The sequence below is a fragment of the Arabidopsis lyrata genome, assembly GCF_000004255.2.
Source record: "Arabidopsis lyrata subsp. lyrata unplaced genomic scaffold ARALYscaffold_5, whole genome shotgun sequence".
NCBI classification, from domain to species: Eukaryota; Viridiplantae; Streptophyta; class Magnoliopsida; order Brassicales; family Brassicaceae; genus Arabidopsis; species Arabidopsis lyrata.
The window spans coordinates 13,390,525-13,410,610 of record NW_003302551.1 but is presented as its reverse complement, the minus strand read 5'-3'; the positions used below and the strand labels follow the sequence as shown (position 1 = coordinate 13,410,610).

Genomic DNA, 20,086 nt, shown 5'->3' with positions numbered 1-20,086 from the left:
TCTTGACTTTCTTCATACAATTGATCGACATCTAATTCTAGTATTTGAGAATTATATTTTTCCGACAGATTTACGTTGACATCGATTATATCATCTTCTGAAAAATGATTACTTTGATTATTTCAGAAGATGATATAATCCTTATAACTGGTTCACCATTTTCGATATATGTTTCCTTTGTCGCATGAACAGAGTCACCTTCATCTCTAAAATTTCCATATCCAGAATAATCATCACTCTTTGCTGGAGTGGTATTCAATTCAAACGAATGGTTTTTATTGTTTGTTGGTGAAAAGTTTAGATCAAAACTTGTTATGGAAGATGATCTAATGGTAAAAGTACATGTTAATATATAAAAACGTGATTTGCTCAAATATATATATACGTGAAAAGTTTTGAAATTTAATATTTGTCTCCATTACTTTTTTTTTCAATTGTGACATTTTCTTCAATTGTGACATTGAAGTGAAAATTTTGGATTCCCTTCACTTACATTTTTTTTTTATAACTCAGGTGATTTTAAAAGCTTTTTATGCCCAAAGACTAATCTTGGGATCCGCGGAAACCATGTTAGAATTCGAATTCCGGTGGCCAATGTTATTTGAGCCCAAGTGGCGGAGACTTTTCTCTCATTTACAACTAGACCAAAGCGACTTATTTTTGTACTCAACAAGTCAAAATTATGTATATTTAATTTAGTAAAAGCTGTTAATTATGTATTGAATGAGTAAAAATACTAAAAAAATTACGATTGAAATGCTTAAAAACAAATGCACTACAATTAAGATTGTAAATTGATGTTGTTGTGAGGTTAAAGTAGCCAATTTATAAAATTCCTTAATCTACGTAAAACAATCTAGGACGACAAGTATTTCAAAGAGGAGTATGTTAATCAGGAAATAAAACTGTAAAGATAGAATATATTAATCAGTAAATAAAGCTGTAAAGATCTATCAACTAAGCTAAAAAAATCAAAACATTACTACAGCATAATTGTTTGTGCATGAGAGAAGCCTGAAAATGCTTTTATCTCTGTGTGCGGGGCTACCTGTTTTTTTGTGGGAAAGTGCAAGGCCGGTAGTTTTACGTATAGGTGGAATGGAACTTGAAATGACCAAATTGCCCCTTGGTTACATAGATAAACGTTGCTAAGTCAGCAAAGTTTTTTTTTTTTTTTTTAGCCTCATCAAACTATATCCCTTTATAAATTAAAAAATAAAATAAAACTTTAATCGACAATTAACGAATTAACTAGTGGTTTGATTGCAGTGGTAAAAAAATGTCGTCTTCCAAGTTATCATCAATCAAGATGAACACACTTTTTATCCGCTGTCTTTCACATCTGTTTATAAAAAAAAACAATTATTTATCATAGTTAATATTCATTCCGTTATTTTATAAGTGATGTTTTAGAAGAATGCAAATAGATTAAGAAATCATTTAATTTTGTTTATTTTTAAACTAAAACATCATTTATTATCTTATCAACCAATAAAAAAATAATCTACAAAATATAAATCGTCAAAATCAATAAAAAATAATTAATTTTGCATTGAAAAATGAAAACATCATCTATTTAAAAACAAAATTAGAAGCTTAAAATATCACTTATAAAAAAACGGAGAGAGTATATTTTAACTACTAAAACAATACTGTTAGAATAGTATATCACACCCGAATTAATACATTGCGCTTCTCAGACATTCAAAATTAAAAAGATTTCCAAGTAAAATGTGCTGGATTTGGTGCAACTCTTGGAATGCAAAGAATCTAACAAATACTTACAGCCCAGATATATACCAAGTGTTTTTACAGATGAAATGTATTTCATTGGCTAATAGAGTAATAGCCCAATTATAATGGATGGGCTTTTTCATTTTATCTTGAAACCGTCATGAAGGTTTCTTCTAACTTTTCAGTCATTCACATTAAACCAAAAAAAAACTTTTTAGCTCATTAGGTAGAAGTTAGAAACTAGGGTGAATAATCTGTCATCTAATAATAATAAAAAAATTTCATTTAATTATAAAATCTAATTTGCCACTAAAACAAAATTATTTATCGGTTTGGGTTTATTAGAAAGGGTTAGGGTTTAGATTTTATGATTAAACGGGGTTAAATATCGGTTTGGGTTTATAAACGGATTTAGGTTTTACAATTAAACGAGGTTAAATGTCGGTTTGGGTTTAGAAAGTACGATTAGAGTTTAGATTTTATAATTAAACGAAGTTAAATATCGGTTTTGAGTTTATAAATGGATTTGAATTTTACAATTAAACGAGGTTAAATGTCGGTTTAGGTTTAGAAAGTACGATTACGGTTTAGATTTTATGATTACACAAGGTTAAATATCGGTTTGGGTTTATAAACGGATTTAGATTTCACAATTAAACGAGGTTAAATGTCGGTTTGGGTTTAAAAAATACGATTAGGATTTAGATTTTTTACGATTAAACGAGTTTAAATGACGGTTTGGGTTTACAAAGGAGAATTAGAGTTTAGATTTTATAATTAAACGAGATTATATATCGGTTTGAGTTTATAAAAGAGTGGTTAGAAATTAGATTTAATAATTAAATAAATATAATTTTTTTATTATGTGACGAATTATGATCGATTAAAATAAAAGAGGGTGAATAGAAGAATTCACCCCAGGGAGAACCGAAGTATTGCTCAATTTAAAAGTATCAACCAAACAATGAATCAATTTATTTGAAGCCACTGTCCTGAACTTAATGGGCTTAAATAAAGCCCATTATCCGTGTTATCAAAAAAACTGACAACTCATCAACACTCCGAGGCAATGCAAATGACTCAGTATCCTCTTCTAACGAATTATCATTGTTCTCGATGAAATTGAGCCAACGACGACGAATCGCAAATGGAGGCGATCAAACCACTTCCACAGGTCTCGAGCTTCTCCGCTTCAGTATTTAGCTTCCTCGATGACAAATTCAGAGACTCCACGGATCTCTCCCAGTCTCCAGGTCTGGTTTCTGAGTTACAGACCGAGATTTCCGAATTGGATCAGAGATTAGCCGGATTAAATCGCCAGCTCGAGTCCGGTCTTGCTTCTTACGCTTCGTTTTCCGATCGCGTCGGTGGTTTATTTGTCGAGGTTAATGCCAAATTGGCTAATCTCTCTTCTTCTACCTCCGTTCCTCGCTCCGCGTCAGGTTCGTATTGATTTCATCACGATTCGTCTAAAGAAACAGAGAAATGCTGATTATGATCGTGAAATGTTGTAGTCAATGATGAAAAATTGAGTCTCTGGTGTTTGTTAAATACATTTCCGTTATAATTTGAGAATTGTTAATATGTTTAATTCATTTAGATGGCGGAAAGGAGGAGGAGGCGACGGAGCAATTAGCCGGGGAGGAGCTTCCGTCATTAGCAAAGGAAGTCGCACAAGTTGAGTCTGTGCGGGCTTATGCTGGTATGTTTGCTTTAGTTGGTGTTAAGGCGTTTTGCATTTGATGGCTGGATAGTTTCTGATAAAGAGTCGGTGTTATTGATGTTGATTGAGATTAGATAGTCCCAAATTTGGAGTTTCCAACCTTCCTTCTTAGTTTGGTCACTGTTAGTTGCGTTCAATCTTTAAAGATGTTTCTCTATGTTTCAGAGACTGCACTAAAACTTGATACTTTAGTGGGTGATATCGAGGATGCTGTGATGTCTTCTTTGAATATAAACTTGAGAACATCTCGATCAAGCGGTTTTGAAGTAAGCACATTTTCTTCAGTTTGAGTGTTCTGTATAAAAAGTTTCGAACGTATGTACGGATCAATGTTCTGAATTTTTACTGATTACAGGAAGTGCGTCTACATGCTATCAAAACACTTAAAACGACAGAAGAGATACTGAGTTCAGTAGCTAGGAGACATCCTCGGTGGGCACGTATTGTTTCTGCAGTTGATCACAGAGTAGATAGAGCCTTAGCCATGATGAGACCTCAAGCAATTGCGGATTACAGAGCGTTGCTTTCTTCTCTTGGATGGCCACCTCAGCTTTCTACACTAACTTCAGCTAGTCTTGATTCAAAGTCAGAAAATGTCCAAAATCCGCTTTTCAACATGGAAGGGAGCCTCAAAAGTCAATACTGTGGAAATTTTCAGGCCTTGTGCAGCCTGCAGGGGTTGCAGTTGCAAAGAAAGTCGCGGCAGCTTGGGAGCCATATGGGAGAAAATGTTCTTTTCCACCAGCCACTCTGGGCTATTGAAGAGCTGGTCAACCCTCTGACAGTTGCATCTCAGCGACATTTTACAAAGTGGAGCGAAAAGCCTGAATTCATTTTTGCCCTTGTGTATAAAATCACAAGGGACTATGTCGATTCTATGGATGAGTTGTTACAACCGCTCGTTGATGAAGCAAAACTAGCTGGGTACAGTTGCCGATAAGAGTGGGTTTCGGCTATGGTAAGCTCATTGTCTTTGTACTTGGTGAAAGAGATATTCCCTATATATGTTGGACAGCTAAACGAAGCAAATGAAACTGATCTTCGTTCTGAGGCCAAGGTTTCGTGGCTCCATCTCATTGACCTGATGATCTCTTTTGATAAGCGAGTACAGTCTCTGGTATCACAATCAGGAATACTTTCGCTTCAAGAAGATGGGAATCTTCTGAGAATTTCCTCTCTCTCAGTTTTCTGTGACAGACCTGATTGGCTCGATTTATGGGCAGAGATAGAGCTAGATGAGAGGCTAGTCAAATTCAAGGCAGATATTGATAACGACAGAAATTGGACAGCAAAGGTCCAAGACGAACTCATCTCCACTTCCAACGTTTACAGACCACCAATCATTTCCAGCATCTTTCTGCAGCATTTGTCATCAATAATCGAACGATCCAAATCAGTACCGGCCATATATTTGAGGGCAAGGTTCCTGAAATTGGCAGCCTCACCAACAATCCATAAGTTCTTGGATTGCCTCCTTCTCAGGTGCCAAGACGCCGAAGGACTAACTGCATTAACCGAAAATAACGATCTAATCAAGGTCTCAAACTCTATCAATGCTGGTCACTACATTGAATCTGTATTAGAAGAATGGTCTGAAGATGTATATTTCCTCGAAATGGGAACTGGACAGCACGATCCACAGGAAGTTCCAGGACTGGAGAATTTTACAGAACCTTCTGAAGGTATTTTCGGAGAAGAATTTGAGAAGTTGGAGAAGTTCCGGCTAGAGTGGATAAACAAGTTGTCTGTGGTGGTCTTGAGAGGCTTTGATGCTCGAACTCGAGAATACATAAAAAACAGAAAGCAATGGCAGGAGAAGAGAGACAAAGAATGGACAGTGTCAAGGGCACTAGTTGGGGCTCTAGACTATTTGCAAGGAAAAACGTCTATAATAGAAGAAAATCTAAACAAAGCAGACTTTACAGCTATGTGGAGGACTCTAGCCTCTGAGATAGACAAGTTGTTCTTCAACAGCATCTTGATGGCGAACGTGAAGTTTTCCAATGATGGAGTCGAAAGGTTAAAAGAAGACATGGAGGTTCTATATGGGGTTTTCAGGACGTGGTGCGTTAGACCCGAAGGTTTCTTTCCTAAACTAAGTGAGGGGCTTACGCTTCTGAAGATGGAAGAGAAGAAAGTGAAGGACGGTCTGAGTAGAGGCGATAAGTGGTTACGTGAGAACAGCGTTCGATATTTGAGTGAAGCCGAAGCCAAGAAGGTAGCTAAGAGTAGAGTCTTCTCTTAGTTAGATCGCTTTCAGCAAATCAATATCTCACTGATGTCATCGGAGAGTCGACTAGGAAGGTACATTCATAGACTCGCACAAATACGGATAGTTGGGATCATTTCATTTATTTGAGGATTAAAATATAACACTCAAGTTTGGATTTTTAATTGAAATTGTACTAACCAGCCCTGGTTTTGTTTCGTCTCGGTGTGAAACTTCATTATCTTAATGATTCATGATTTAATAGAGAAGCTAAAAAGAGGAAGCTCTGACACTTTTAAGATTCTCACTTTTGGGTCAAAGTAATTGTTTTAAAACAAAAAAAAAGCCTCTTGAATAGTAACAAAAATAAGTCTCACTGTTTTCAAACTAAAGGTTTCTAATAAGCTCATTCATCTTCAAGTTTCAGTAAGTTTCCTTTAACAAAAGAAACTTGCAAGAAAGGCCATGACTAGCCATTGTCTGTCACCCTGAAAATTTTGATTCGGAAAGTTCTTCTACTTAGGATTGTTAATAGTCAGAGCTTAGGCTTGAGTCTTTTCTTCTTCCTGTTGTTCTCCGTTTGCTTCAGCTTCATCTTCAACTCCTAGGGACTGGTTTAAGTACTCTTGAGCGTCTTCTAGTGCAGATTCATTTGCATCGGTTGCATACAGTATCTTCTTCACTGCTACCACTATCTGCATTCCAGGGAAGCATATGTATCACAAAATGATGAGAAACATTAAATGTGCTCGCTGATGAAATCTGGTTGTGCAGGAGCTCATTAGTAAGAGCTGTTTTTTGTCCTTGATTCTAAGAACGATATGATATACCATGCAAGATAGAGTGAGACAAGGTTTGGAAAAAACAGGCTCTACGGAAGCGCTTACCGGAAGATCATCTAGTTCAGGAGTTTGGCAGAGTATCTCAACATCCCGAAGCTTGGAGAAGTAAAAGTCTCTTTCTTTTTCCAAGAGATCAGTAGAGATCTTGAGATCTGCAAGCTGTATCGCAGAAGATGAAGAAAGGGTTATATATTACATATGGTGGATGTTTCGTCCATTAGAGTATAGGTGAAAACTAAGAAGAAAGCTTATACTAAGAGCGATAGGATCTATGTCAATATACCTCCTTCGACATAGCCTGCACTTCAGCTGCTTTTGCTGGCTTGGGCCCTGAGAATTATGATACCAACATGTTTAGAAAGATGCATAAAAGAATTCTTATTGTTTGCATAGAAAATCTGTTTATTTAAGGGCAGACCTGATGCTTTGCTAAGTCCAACTGAACCGGAATTGGGTGGAGGATGATTATTGTTAGTTTGCAGTGACTTTGGAATCTTGTTAGATCCCTTCACACTCCTCTCTTTACCATTTCTTGATCTTCGCTCCACTGGATTATAGTTCCTACAAGAAACCACAGATTTTACAAGCTTGATTGTTTGGAAAACAACGGAGGGTTAACAAATCCAAAAATCTGACAGATGAAACCCCATACTCATTCATAATGCCACCATTAATGGAATCACAGAAACGCTTCAGCCATTGTAAAAACTCCAAGTTGTCCAGTGGTCGGCCTTTGACAAGCCTGTTAATTTCCAATGGCTGAGGTGTTTTCTCAGTAAGACAAACAAGCTGAGTAATACATATACATGATATATACACAGGAACGCAACATATCAAAAGATGATTGATTTACCTTTGTAATTTTCAGCTTGTTGAACACATCTTGCAGGACCTTGTAGTTCTGTATCATGTCGTACTCGTTCTTCGCATCAAAGTTAACCTTGCAGAGGAAAATTTGAGTTATTCAGCCGCCAAGAAGCAAAAGTAATCGTAAGATAGATAACTATAAAAGTTAAAAATCACCTTGTGCATTTGCACAACTCCTGGAAAGGTCATATCAAGCATTTGACATTGCACAGCACCAGATGCAGCCTAGCAAAACCCATAAATTTATACTTAGAACAAAGACAACAGAGTCTCATGACTGACACAAAACTACTGAGACTCTTTAGATCCCTCACAACAACAGTAAATCTATGACATTGCAACATTTTAACAACCAAAACAACTAAGCAATCATAAAATGCCTCAACATATGAACTTAGCCCCAAATATCACTACCATCCTCCAATAATCCAAACACTGAATTCTCACTAACCAGTTGAAACAAATCAAACCCAAATCTACAATTCCTTCAAAGTTCAAAACCCTAATTCCCAAATCAACATTACCAAAGAAGAATTAGAGAAAGCTCGCATGCAGAGATATACAAGAAGAAGGAATACCTCTTCGACGCGAGAGAGATTGAGCTGAAGACGATCATTAATCCAAGTCAGAATCTCGTTTCTTCCAACGAAGTAAGCACTATCCATCATTCCGATGTTCGTCGCCATTTGAGTTTTGCTTTTCTCTAAACCAAAAAAAAAAAAGCCCTCTTTTCTTGGAAACGAGAGCGATAGAAGAAATGGGTATTGACGGAAAATGGAGCAGAAGACGTGAAGAATTCTCCTTTCTTTCGAGAAGAAAAAAAGGAGTAATCTTTTTATGATTCGATCTTGTTTTGAACGGAGAAACGGAAGCAGAGAAAAAAAGGTTTGAGAGAGAGAGAGAGAGAGAGAGAGAGAGAGAGAGAGAGAGAGAACGGAAAAGTGAAAAAGCAGAAGGAAACGGCTGGCAGCGGCAACTGGAAAGATGGCCAATTTTTAATTTTTTTATTTAATTATTTGTTTTTAATTGTATATTTATGTTTCATGTGGTTGTGATGTGATTTGTGAACCAACACTTTTAGGAAAAAAAATACTCATATTTATATGAGAAATTTAGTTTTTGATAGATGTTTTTAAAGAGTTTGAAATTCAAATCACCAAATTTAATTTAGAATCCTCAATTAAAATGATATAGGAAAATAAAATAAAAACCCTCAACAAAAATATATTAACAAAATCAATATGTGGTTTGAGATTTTTAAGAAAAAAGCAATAATTTTTTATTGAAAAAATTGGCTATGTTTAAAGAACTTGATATTTTTGAGAACTGTGAATCCAAAACAAATTCATAATGTTGAGCCATAATTTTAGAAATAGTAAAATAGTGAAATTTCAGTTTCATAAATTTTCAAATTGGTAAACTCTTCAAGATTAGAGTGACATGCAATAAAGCGAGAGTTTAATAGTAGTGTGCAAGATTCAAGGAAATCAAAAATTTTGTTGTAATCGATAATCAAATAGGTGGATATTACAAATAGGTGGATATTAGAGAAATAGATTGCAAAGATCCACATCCAAACAATTTTTCTATTTCATAATGAAACTACATCATCTGACATTATCTAACGCATGAAATCATCAAGGTTTTCAGCAAATCTTTCTACAATGTTATTAGTTACAAATATGTTATTTGACAAAAATTTGGACAAAAGTTTTTTAGATATGAATTATTTGAGAACAATTGTGTGCATGTCGTTACCCTAAACCATAACAATTAGGTTAGACTTATGTTCAAAGATCACATAATATAAGTTGTATTTACACAAGCATAATTACAACTTATATATATGTTCTTTTTTTTAAAACGGTAAAATATATATTATGTGATCTAAACTATGATTTAAACCATAATTTAACAAATAATAATAGACGGAAAGTGATCGAAATTTTTTAAAAATCAGTCGTTAGCACACTGTTGGACCTGGATTTCGCACCTCGAAATCCATCAGCAAAAATATTAACGGGCTTCGCATATTAGGCCCGACCTGGCGGCCCATAAGGAGTAGAAGACGACTTGATAATGACGAGTGACCAGGTCGGCTAAAATCTCGGAACAAACCTAATATTTAGGAGAAAGTGGCGCGGATCTCGGAACTCCTAACCTAGTTCAAAGACCTATATAAGGAGAGATGGACGACCTAAGGAGGATCATCGCCTACTTGCCTACTTAAACCTAATACTCAAAAACACTTGTATTCACATACTCTCCACTGTATTCACTTGATTCATATCAATAAAATCCATTCGTTTATAGCAATTCAATTCTCAGAGTTTCATTGAAAGTCTAGTTCTTTTTGCCCATAAAAACTAAGTACAAATCTCGAGTGTGGATTTCAGCACCAACACACACACAAAAAGACATTTGTTCAAAACTTGGTATTTGAAGTTACATTTTTTCTATATTAATATTATACATAAAAATAGAAAGATGTAAAAAAAAAAGTATTATTTTTTAACAAAACAATTGAGATTTGCAAGAAACATCAAACAACAAAGAGCCATGGATCAGTACGCACTTAATTCACCATTCACTATTCAACAACCTTTTGCAAAGTATGAGACATACGTTTATTAAATTATAAGTATTTGGTCCAGCTTTTTCTATCCGCATACTCCGTTTTAAAAACATCTAACTACAAGTGTTTCATATATTTATCAAATATATAGACATAGGCTTTGAATGGTTGTATAATATGTTGCAACCGGATTAAAATCGAATCAATACGCACTTAATTCACCATTCACTATTCCAGACTAGTATGCACTGTTGCATACTAAAAATCTTCATACTAGTATGCACTTCAGCATACTTTTCCATACCATCATAAATTCACTCTTGGTCCACATTTTTTCATTTCACTCCCCAAAAGCTCCATACCAACATAAACTCCATACCAACATACAATTGTTTGCTCCATACTACAGTCTGACATTTTGCATACTAAAATATTGGTATGCATTGTCCGGTCCGCACTATACTTACCAATCACTTGAAATATTACTAAAGTTAGTTATAATTTGATAATTATTTTATCAGCACCACACTCATTGTTCAAACAATGTTCTATACCATTTTTTTATAGTAACTATACATTAGTATAATACTCCCTCCGTTTCAAAAAGAGTGTCGTTTTAAGATTTATTTTTGTTTCACAAAGAGTGTCGTTTTGTATTTTCAATGCAAAATATTGAATAAAAATTCACTTTTAACCCTATTTTTTTAATGCATTAATAAGAGAGATAATTTTGTTTAGTGTATTATTAAGGGGTATAAAAGAAATTTTAATAGTTTTCTTAATATGTGTGAAAAAGCGTAGAATGACAGTATTTGTAAAACAGAGTGAGTACGTTCTTTTTACCGCACTGCGGTAAAACTATAACAGTTTTTTTGTGCAACCAAACTATAGTAATTTCCCCGCGTGGTAGGAAAATGGTAAATAGGGAAGACGTGGAAGACAGAGATACGTTGTGACTTTAGGCTTTACGCTTATAAATGCAACAAAGCTTCATTTATTCAACTTCTTCTTGTTGACTTTTTCTCTCCCAAAATCACAGATTCATTCATCTTCTTCTTCCAATTTACTCCGATCAAAAAACGATTATCAATGGAATCAATCAACACCTTGAAAGGTTACGACAAAGTATCCGACCAAGAAAACCAAATTCATCATCATCATACTCCACTTCCAAAACCATCTTCTCGTAAAACCCTAATCGCCACCGTCTCCGTCGTATCTCTCCTCTTAATCCTCGCCGTCGTCGCTTTAACCGCCGGAGTTTTCACTCATCCTCCTCCACACCATCCTCCCATCTCCTCCGCTTCACTCAAATCAGTCTGCGCCGTGACTCGTTACCCAGAGACTTGTTTCAGTTCTCTATCTTCTTCTCTCAACGAATCAGATTCAAATCTTAACCCTGAATCAATCCTCGAGCTTTCTCTTCGTGTCGCTGTTAAAAATCTCTCAAACCTCTCTATCTCTTTCCGATCTATCAACGATATGCCTGAAGACGCAGCGGTTGGTGATTGTGTGAAGCTTTACACCGACGCGTTGAGTCAACTCAACGATTCGATTACAGAGATTGAGAAAGAGAAGAAGAAAGGAGCGAATTGGTTGACTAAAGAAGTCGTCGGAGATGTTAAGACTTGGATCAGCGCCGCCATGACTGACGGTGAGACTTGTTCCGATGGGATTGAAGAAATGGGAACAATTGTAGGGAATGAGATTAAGAAAGAGATGGAGATGGCGAATCAGATGATGAGTATTAGCTTGGCCATTGTTAGCCAAATGAAGAAGCTTTTGTTGATTCTTCACTAAACCAATCATAAAGGTTTGAACTTTTTTTTTTTCTCTGTTTGTCAATTTCGAATATATAAGTGTGTTTGTGAGCTCTCTGTTCTTGCTCTGTAAGTAACTACTACATTGATGTATGTAATTTGATAAAAGAGAAATCTTTTGTTTCTTGTATTTTACATTCAACCCCATTGAATTGTCAATCTATTCACTTACTTTGATCAAATTAGAGGTTGTTCTCTATAAGTTAAAAAGGTTTAAATCAAAACGAGTTCCGGCGTCTTCTTGTCTTGTCTACTTCTTTCTTGGTAGCGTTCATCAACTGGAAGAAGAAGAAAATGATTGAAATCTCGGAGCTCAAGAAGCATATTTCAAAAACAATGAGAATGTAATGTACCTGCAGTGTTAGGGATCTGACTATCTCTTCTGATGATTTGATCTTCTCTGCATCATCACGCGCCATTAGTACTGCGACTTCAAGCTTCTTCGATGTCATTCCTAGTTCGGCTTCTAGTTTTTTCGATTTTAGAGTAAGCTCTTCCACCTGAGTGTTAAAAGTTTTTACTTGTCTTCATCTACAATACCTTAAGCTACATTTGATTCAATATGGGATAAGTGGTTGGACTAACCTGTGCTTTGAGTACTGATATTTCATGGCTCAGGCACTGATTGGATTTCTTTGGCACTTCTTGCAGTAAATCATGATCTGTAATGTCGGTTGTGAAGTCTGAAGTAGTTGCAACAGATTCAACCGGGCTGGATTTTATCGATAAAGGAAACAACTCAACAGAACCTCTACGTGAAAATGGGAGACCACACGTCACTGAGTGTCTTATAAGAGAGGATGTGTCTGATTTCGAAGCGCAATGCTTGGAACGTTGTTTGCCTTCTTCTTTAACTGAATCAAAAGAGGTTAGCCTGGAGAGTCGTCGTATGCCTTTCAGGTTGAAACTACCTTTAATATCCATATTTGAGTGAGTCGACGACGTGCAGCTTGTTCCTGAAGTTTCACCAATGGTTTTCAGGTCCGGGATCTTAGTTTGTCTGAAGAAATCAAATGAATCCACCCTATGAAGAAGCTGACGCTGCGGTGTTGTACCAATTTCATCCATCTCGTTACTGCTAGATGGTAGACTTGCGTTTGAAAACCTGGCACTATTTGCTGGAGTTCCTAAAGATTCTCTAATTCCTTCGAGTTTGATATAGCAGTCATCACAAACACGGTAAGGCCTGTTCGTCTTGGGAGCCATAGCTGCTGCTAAGGATTTCTTACTAGTGCATGAATTACAGAAGACACTCCCACAGTTATAACAGTTGTGAAGCTTCCTCATGTAATTAAAAGGATGGCGACAACCAGAGCACCTAGAACTATCAGTACCCGTAATTGGTTTGTGAAGACAAATGGTTGCTGTGTAATTAGAACCACACACCACTTTTCTCACTTGTTTACCTTTTAAAGCTTTCACAAGAGTCGGCATGCGTCTATATTCAGTGTCTCCATGCCCAAGCTGTCCGTTTGATCCTTTGCCCCAAGTGTAGACCTCAGCTTTCGAATTCAAAACCGCGATATGGTGATACCCGCAAGCCACTTCTTGGACAAAACTCTTTCCTAGACCCCCTTCAATACAAGAAGGAGCTCTCACAACATCATCCTGACTCGGATCAGCAGTTCCCATAGCATAAACTTGTCCAGACATAGAGAGAGCAACAGTTATGCTCTGGCCACAAGCTACCTGTTGAAAGCTAGTTGTATCCAGTTCAGTTACACTCAATGGGATTAGTCTAGACGCTATATCACCATGTCCGAGTTTCCCATCATCTCCATCACCCCAAGTAAAGAGCTTTCCTGATGATGAGGCCTCACCGAAAACACTGACAACAGCGGCTGAATGCCAAACGCCACAAGCTGTCCTTATTGTTCTGCAGCCATTTAGCGCCTCTACTTCTCTAGGAATGTTTGTGCTTATACGATCACCGTGTCCAAGCGCACCAAAAGTACCATCACCAAATGTAAATAGCTTACCTGCTGATGTCACAAAAGCTGTATGCCAAGGTCCGCAAGATATAGTTCTTACATTTATACCTTCCATCTGACCGAGAATTCGTACCGGTTTCCAATGGCTAGCTCCACTACCAAGTCCAAGGAGACCGGCATTGTGGTCTCCATCACCCCAAGCATATAGATCCCCTGAGGTTGTTACAGCACAGGTATGAAATTCCCCACAGTCAGCTAACTCTACCGTTGATCCGTCAAATTCATCGATAAGCTTTGGGTGTGGAACGTAGGAACAAACTCCATGTCCTAACCTGCCCCCAGATTCTTCTCCCCAGCTGTACAATTGTCCCTGCTTTGTGACTAACACTGCATAATTGGTGCCGCAAGAAATGCTCTGTGCATCAAGTGCCACATGTGATTTCAAGACTTTGGGTAAAAAAGAATCAGTCATCAGAGAAGAGCTGCTGCCACTTTTATGCATGCCACCTCCTAGTAGCCCATCTCCAATACTTTCTCCCCAAACAAAGACATCACAGAGAGACTTCAAGTCTTCAAAACATGAGCCTTGACTAGATGAGCTCACTGCGCTGGAAACGCTATATTTACTTGTATCAACGGCAGGGGAGTGATTAGTAGATCGATTCTCTATAGCCTCTGGAGGCGAAGTATGAGGTTTATGAACCAGTTCATCCAAAGAGAGTGCCTTTAGTACTGCAGTTTGTGACAAAACCTCTGAGAAAACTTTCCCCAGTCTCTGTGGAGTGTTGCAGTGTGATCCTGAGGCCTTTTTTGCATGTTCCTGCAAAAGTGCCAGATAAGATATGATATTAAGTAGGAAATTAAACAACCATATGGTCCTCTCCTGAAGAAAGAAAAAAACCAGCAAAACCTCGTAGCTTGTGTCACTGCTGACAGATCTGATGTTGGACTTAGAGTTCTTGCTCGTACTACTTTGTTCTCCATTTTCAGGAGCAAAACTACGGCTTCTTGAGTGAAGTACCAATGCAGAAGAAGAGTTGTTTCGTGAGAGAAGAGCGCGAAGTGTTGTGAGCCAAAACTCAGCTTCATCCTTGTCCTTGCATACCTATCCAAGATGTTTCAGTAAATGCGTATTATTCAGTAGTAAGACTATATGGTTCTTAGAAGACAGCTAATACTTGTCAGGGAGAGCAAAATACAAACCAAATCGAGAGACCGTTCGCCATATATAAGAGAAAAGGATTGATATTCCTTGGTGGGTTGAGGGTATCGTCGGAAAACTGCCTGGAAAAGTTCTTACAATAACATTCATCTGTTCAGAAATCTGCAGCCAAACAGTTACCAGATAAAATGATTCATACATTTTAACTTACAGTTCGCTGTCCAGGTATGATCCTTGTCACAGAACTCAGCTTAAGACGTTTCTCCTTTTTACCACAATACCATAACAAATATATTTCATCCTGCATAAACATTTGAGAAAACCACTATCAAATCACAACCTTCAGCTTTGAAATAAACTGTGATTGAAGGTTATGAATGGTACACTTGAAAGCCGAAAAGGGTAGAATTTAGGCTTCCCACGACGGCCGTATTTCAATAGATAAGCTCCTTTCTTGAGAATCGCTATCGCCTGAACCAAGTTTTATGCCAAAAAGAAGAATCATACTTTAGGAATTGAAGATAATCTTTTACTAAAGATTGTAAGAGAGTCTGGAACAAACCTGCTCATTCTCCCTCTCTGTGGGACACTTCTCTGGAAACAAGCCATTCTAAGTTTTGAGCACCAGATGATTCCAATGCTCGCCCCATATAATAAAACCCCTTTTGCCTTCTATTTCCAAAGGTTCTTTATCGAATCGAAAACCTCATCGGGACGTCTAATAACTGCTGATTGCTCCTATGGAATCGCATTTGCGTTCATCAATTTCCCTGACCTACCTTGGAAAATAAGAAATGACCTAATCATTAATTACACAAAACGGGATTGATGATCAAAGATCAGAGAGAAACGCACCTAGTTCCTTGGTCGACACGCAACGATTACGGAAAAAACATTTGTGGAACAAATCGATTCGTATTGAAATTATGGAACAAACAGATGTTGAGCTTGGAGCAATTTATGGGTATATCCGTAAGAGACGAACTGATATCCTTGTCTTCCCGTCTAGGTTTCTGACTTGACTTTTCCCAAGAATCAGACAGATTTGTGCTGGATTCGAAATGGAGAGCGAGAGAAAAGAAAAACACAACAACAACGAGATTCTGACCCAGCGACGACGACAACAACAACAGGTAATAAGAGAAAAAGGTCTGTGTCTTCTCCTTTTGTTGGTCTCAGATGCGTTTATCTGTTATTTACAGTTGTTTCCATTCCTTCTCGTTTTTTCAGGTGCAATGTTTTTTTCAGTTTTATCTATCTTATTATGTGCCTATTTTTATTTACTCATGATATAACATCAGTTTATGTTAAACAACCAAATCAAATATATCAAATTTTAAAAAAAAAAATCTTAAGAATAATAATATCATTGGGTTAGATAGATACTAGGATGATATAAAAACACTCTGTTTCAATGTAAATAAATAGAATAAAACTGTAATTAATTCTTCTCCTAACCATTTCAACATTTCAAGCCATCAACAAGACTTCCAAAGAAGTGCTATAAACTTTAACAATATTTCAATTTGTAGAAGACAAAAAAAAGGAGAGAAGGATCTGAAAAACAACAATACAATAAAAGTTTGGTGTGCAATAACAAATAGTAATACATGTTTTTGGTATAGAAGAGCATTGATAGAGAGAAAGATTTACTTCTTCTAAAGTTTATAAAAAGAGTGTTTCTGAGTATCCAGAAGAAGCTATTTTGAACTACTCATCAAAGGTGCTCAAGAACCCACCAATGAAACCAGCTCCATTGCAGTCCCCACACAACACCTCCTTTTTACCTCTGCCCACAAGAAATTCAAGAAAAGGATATTAAGTAATGAATTTTTTTGGAGTTTTTGTATAGAAGAAAGGAGATAAGATGTTGCAAACCTGCAAAGCCAACAGAGTGCACCAGCTTTAAACTGACCATTGAAATGATCAATCAAATTCACACCACCTCCTTTGCATTGAGAACATGCCACACAACCTTTGATAACATTTACACAAAATCTTTTGTCAATTTTACTAAACTAAGAGAATTGTAAACTGGTTGGGTAAGAACTTACCGTTCCCATCACAATTTGCACAAACTAAACTGTTCGGTTTAGTGCTCTGAGGATTATTGTTTGCGGCCTATTGATACCACAAAATGAGATTTTGCATTAACGAAATGGCAAATGAAGTAAGCAAATTTTGATAGTGAGGAGAAGAGTTTGGGAAAATTCAAACCTTAACTTCAAAACTTTGGGATCTTGAAGTCTGAAGCAGTTCTCTCTTCTGGACCAAGGAAGAGGTGTTATCATTAGTTGAGAAGAAGTGAGAAGGTTTAGGGTTTTTGCTGGGAGATTGGAAGCAAAAAGTAGGAGGAGAAGAGAAGAAGCATAGTGAATTCGCCATTTTCTGTTTTCTGGTTCTTCTTACCCACTCGATAGCAGATAAGATGGCTCCTCTCTTCTCTTTTTCTCAAGTGCCTATTTTACCAAAATACCATCATTTTTCTATAACCGTTTTAAACCAATCCAAACCACAACCAATTAACCGGTTTTCTTTAAACCCAATTTCACATTTCTGTTTCCATTTAGAAAGCTTTTATCTTTCAAGAAAATTTGATATTTTTGTGTTATGTTTCTGTGTTGTTTTAGAATCTTAAGATAAAAGAAAAGGACAATGGTTAGAGCTAATTTACTTATTTATCTCAAACGACCCATAAAGTAAAGGCCATAACTTCCTGATCCTATGAATAGCCACATCAAAAACAAGAAATGGCCAAGGCCAAACCCACAAGGACATCAGATGATGTTAAAAATACAAAACCAGGGTCCTTCATAAGTTGTTGCCATGTCTTAACTTGTGTTGCTACTCCATGTGGAGCCGCTCAAGACCTTATTCACTGGCTTTCAATCGCTCCCCAAGTAGCCGAGAAGACCACGAGTCAGCCGCACTAGCATACCTTGGACATGGCTTACTCACATTTGAGGTATTATACATCAAAGGCTGCGCTTGTGTCTGCAAACGCCCTGTCATTTCTGAGATATCTTGTGTCTGGAGATCGGGTTGTATCGGAAGGACAAGAACTGTTGCAGGAGGAGGAAAAGTTGCAGCAGATTGTTGAAAGCCGGGCCCTTGGAAAATGGGAAGTCCTGGAAACTGAGATGCAAGTTCAGGATGCTGATGATGATGATGGTACTCGGGTGCAGGAGAGGTGTTCAAGTCAGGTTTCGACTGACTTGCTCTTGCTTTTATCTCGTTTTGTAGTTTCGAGATTTCAGTCTCAAGCACTGATGTTTCTTCCTTGAGCTCATTCTTCTCTGTGGTTACCTACACACAACACCAGTTTCCATCAACAAGACCATTTACACAAACATATAAACATAGACTTAAGTAACTTCTTGATCCATGTCAAAAGAGTACATAAACACAATCAATGTGCATATAGTAAGTGACTTACATAGCTAGATTCAGAGAGGAGAGAAGCGTGCTCCTTTCTAAGAGACTCGATTTGACCAAACACGTCTTTCAAAAACCGAGTAGCTTCGCCTAGTATAGAAGCTTTCCCACTATTCTGTTGATTCAGTTCTGCAACAAAGACAATGTTCAATGTTCACAGTTAGATATCACAATCACATTCAAAATCTGACCCACTCAAGCAATTGGTCATTCAAATCTATGGAAGATTGAAAGATGTGAAATTTACCAAGAGTATCAGCTAATTCGATGAAAAGCTCATTCAAATGCTCGCGCTTAAGCCTCTCACGAACAGCCTTGTTAATCCTTTTGGGTACTTTACCTTTTCTACATCTGTTTTATATACTAAACATAATCGATCACCATAAACAAAGATAAAGAGTTCCATAATCTGTTAAAAGAATCACCTTTCATCTGCAGTAGCATTTGCTTCATCAGACGATGTGGAAGGAGTTTTCGATGCCATCTTTTGCTTTTGTTAAAAGAACAAGATTCTCTGTCAAGTCACCTGAAATTTAGAGATAAGATAAATCTGATAAATCATTCATCTTTAAAATCAAACACCTAATGTCAAATAAGTACAAACCCATCAAGAGACATGGGAGCAGAGACAAAAAAACAAAACTTTTGAGTGATTTTGATTCCTCAAAAACTGAAGACAAGTGGTTTTAGATTCTGTCTTTATTACCCATATTCTTGTCAAATCAAACAGTGAAAGATTTATCAAAAAAAATACTACGGCTAAGTTCTCACAGCTTAAATCGGAACACAAAAAGGCTCAGAAAATATACCTTTTCTCCGGTGAGAATCTCGTCGGAAATTGAAGACAATTAGGATTCGAAACGAGGAGAAGAAATAACAAAGCTTACGAGAGAATCTGAGAAATGTTTGGAGGAAAAGGAAAATAAAAGGAAGAAGGTCGGGACTCGGGAGGGGCGTGTGGGGGAAGAAGGAGGCGCGTGGAGAGCACAGAAGAAGTGGTGCGTTTAAGTGGACACGTGAGTTCGGACATGTGCCTTTCTCTTTTTTACTTTTGTCGTTTTCTATTACGTTGCGTGCCACTGAGCTCATGTTTCATGGACACGTCATCGTATCTTAATTCTATAAAAAAATATTAATAATCGAGTGGAGGAGTGGTTTTAATCTGGTAAAGTTCTTCTATTAATGGACAAGTTTGTTGAGTCTTTATTTAACACTGAATTTTCTGTAGATTAATACGTTTTTTTATTACAATTTTATCGACTATAGTTGGAAAGTGTAAATACAACGGAAATGTTGTAGAAAAATTGTTGTCCACGGCTTATTCTCTTTTTAAATCATGAAATATTTAATAGTAAAGATTAATGGCAGGTTTTGACTTTTTACGTCTGTGGGGTCAACGTGATGGGATAATAAAGGCATGGAAACGGGCCGTCGAGAGCTGCTGGCGTGTGTTTCCCACAAACTCGTGGAGTAATGGTCCATTTATTTTTTTTATTTTTTATTTTGGTAGGAGAGGGGGTGGCAATTGCTTCCCCAATTTATTAAAAAAGAAAATTAAACTACAAACAAATGTTTCTCGGGCGTGCAGTCCCGTTAGCATCCTCTAAAACAATCTGATTAACAATATGAGGCTGAGAGGTAAACAAGTGAAGACCTAAAGGAAGTGAAAACGAATAGTTAGCTAATCCGTCCGCAAGACGATTAGCTTCCCTATACACATGGGTAATACGGACTATCCAGTCCCTCGAAATGAAGCCATAGCACAAACGTACTAGGAAAGAAAGGAGG

General features: G+C 37.0%; 6 protein-coding genes across 6 annotated transcripts; 2 read left to right on the top strand and 4 right to left on the bottom strand.

Annotated features, from left to right (window-relative positions):
* Positions 1 to 2,808: 2,808 nt before the first annotated feature.
* LOC9311928 (RINT1-like protein MAG2) lies at positions 2,809 to 5,960 on the top strand. The gene is given in 4 exon segments (XM_021025245.1): positions 2,809 to 3,176; positions 3,335 to 3,436; positions 3,623 to 3,723; positions 3,813 to 5,960. Coding segments are annotated over 4 exon segments (2,388 nt in total). The 5' UTR covers positions 2,809 to 2,881; the 3' UTR covers positions 5,703 to 5,960.
* A 61-nt stretch (positions 5,961 to 6,021) lies between these two features.
* LOC9313640 (microtubule-associated protein RP/EB family member 1A) lies at positions 6,022 to 8,061 on the bottom strand. The gene is made up of 8 exons (XM_021025246.1): positions 7,954 to 8,061; positions 7,532 to 7,600; positions 7,362 to 7,448; positions 7,161 to 7,267; positions 6,927 to 7,069; positions 6,792 to 6,838; positions 6,554 to 6,667; positions 6,022 to 6,361 (listed from the first exon to the last, which is right to left on the bottom strand). The coding sequence occupies exons 1-8, from the start codon at positions 8,059 to 8,061 to the stop codon at positions 6,209 to 6,211; spliced, it is 828 nt and encodes a 275-aa protein (XP_020880905.1). The 3' UTR covers positions 6,022 to 6,208.
* A 2,863-nt stretch (positions 8,062 to 10,924) lies between these two features.
* On the top strand, positions 10,925 to 11,952 carry LOC9311927 (pectinesterase 1). Its single transcript, XM_002877525.2, has one exon. The coding sequence runs from the start codon at positions 11,040 to 11,042 to the stop codon at positions 11,748 to 11,750; it is 711 nt and encodes a 236-aa protein (XP_002877571.1). The 5' UTR covers positions 10,925 to 11,039; the 3' UTR covers positions 11,751 to 11,952.
* On the bottom strand, positions 11,869 to 16,225 carry LOC9311926 (X-linked retinitis pigmentosa GTPase regulator). The gene is given in 9 exon segments (XM_021024807.1): positions 11,869 to 12,048; positions 12,124 to 12,270; positions 12,356 to 14,521; positions 14,612 to 14,806; positions 14,905 to 14,985; positions 15,075 to 15,164; positions 15,248 to 15,334; positions 15,426 to 15,451; positions 15,454 to 16,225. Coding segments are annotated over 9 exon segments (2,871 nt in total). The 5' UTR covers positions 15,473 to 16,225; the 3' UTR covers positions 11,869 to 11,988.
* Positions 16,226 to 16,299: 74 nt separating this feature from the next.
* On the bottom strand, positions 16,300 to 17,399 carry LOC9311925. Its single transcript, XM_021024809.1, has 4 exons — positions 17,081 to 17,399; positions 16,918 to 16,984; positions 16,742 to 16,838; positions 16,300 to 16,652 (listed from the first exon to the last, which is right to left on the bottom strand). The coding sequence occupies exons 1-4, from the start codon at positions 17,246 to 17,248 to the stop codon at positions 16,574 to 16,576; spliced, it is 411 nt and encodes a 136-aa protein (XP_020880468.1). The 5' UTR covers positions 17,249 to 17,399; the 3' UTR covers positions 16,300 to 16,573.
* A 120-nt stretch (positions 17,400 to 17,519) lies between these two features.
* On the bottom strand, positions 17,520 to 19,334 carry LOC9313639 (transcription factor bHLH47). Its single transcript, XM_021024808.1, has 5 exons — positions 19,108 to 19,334; positions 18,724 to 18,824; positions 18,546 to 18,649; positions 18,300 to 18,427; positions 17,520 to 18,169 (listed from the first exon to the last, which is right to left on the bottom strand). Exons 2-5 carry the CDS (start codon positions 18,780 to 18,782, stop codon positions 17,735 to 17,737), a joined length of 726 nt encoding a protein of 241 aa, XP_020880467.1. The 5' UTR covers positions 18,783 to 18,824; positions 19,108 to 19,334; the 3' UTR covers positions 17,520 to 17,734.
* Between the last annotated feature and the right edge of the window lie 752 nt (positions 19,335 to 20,086).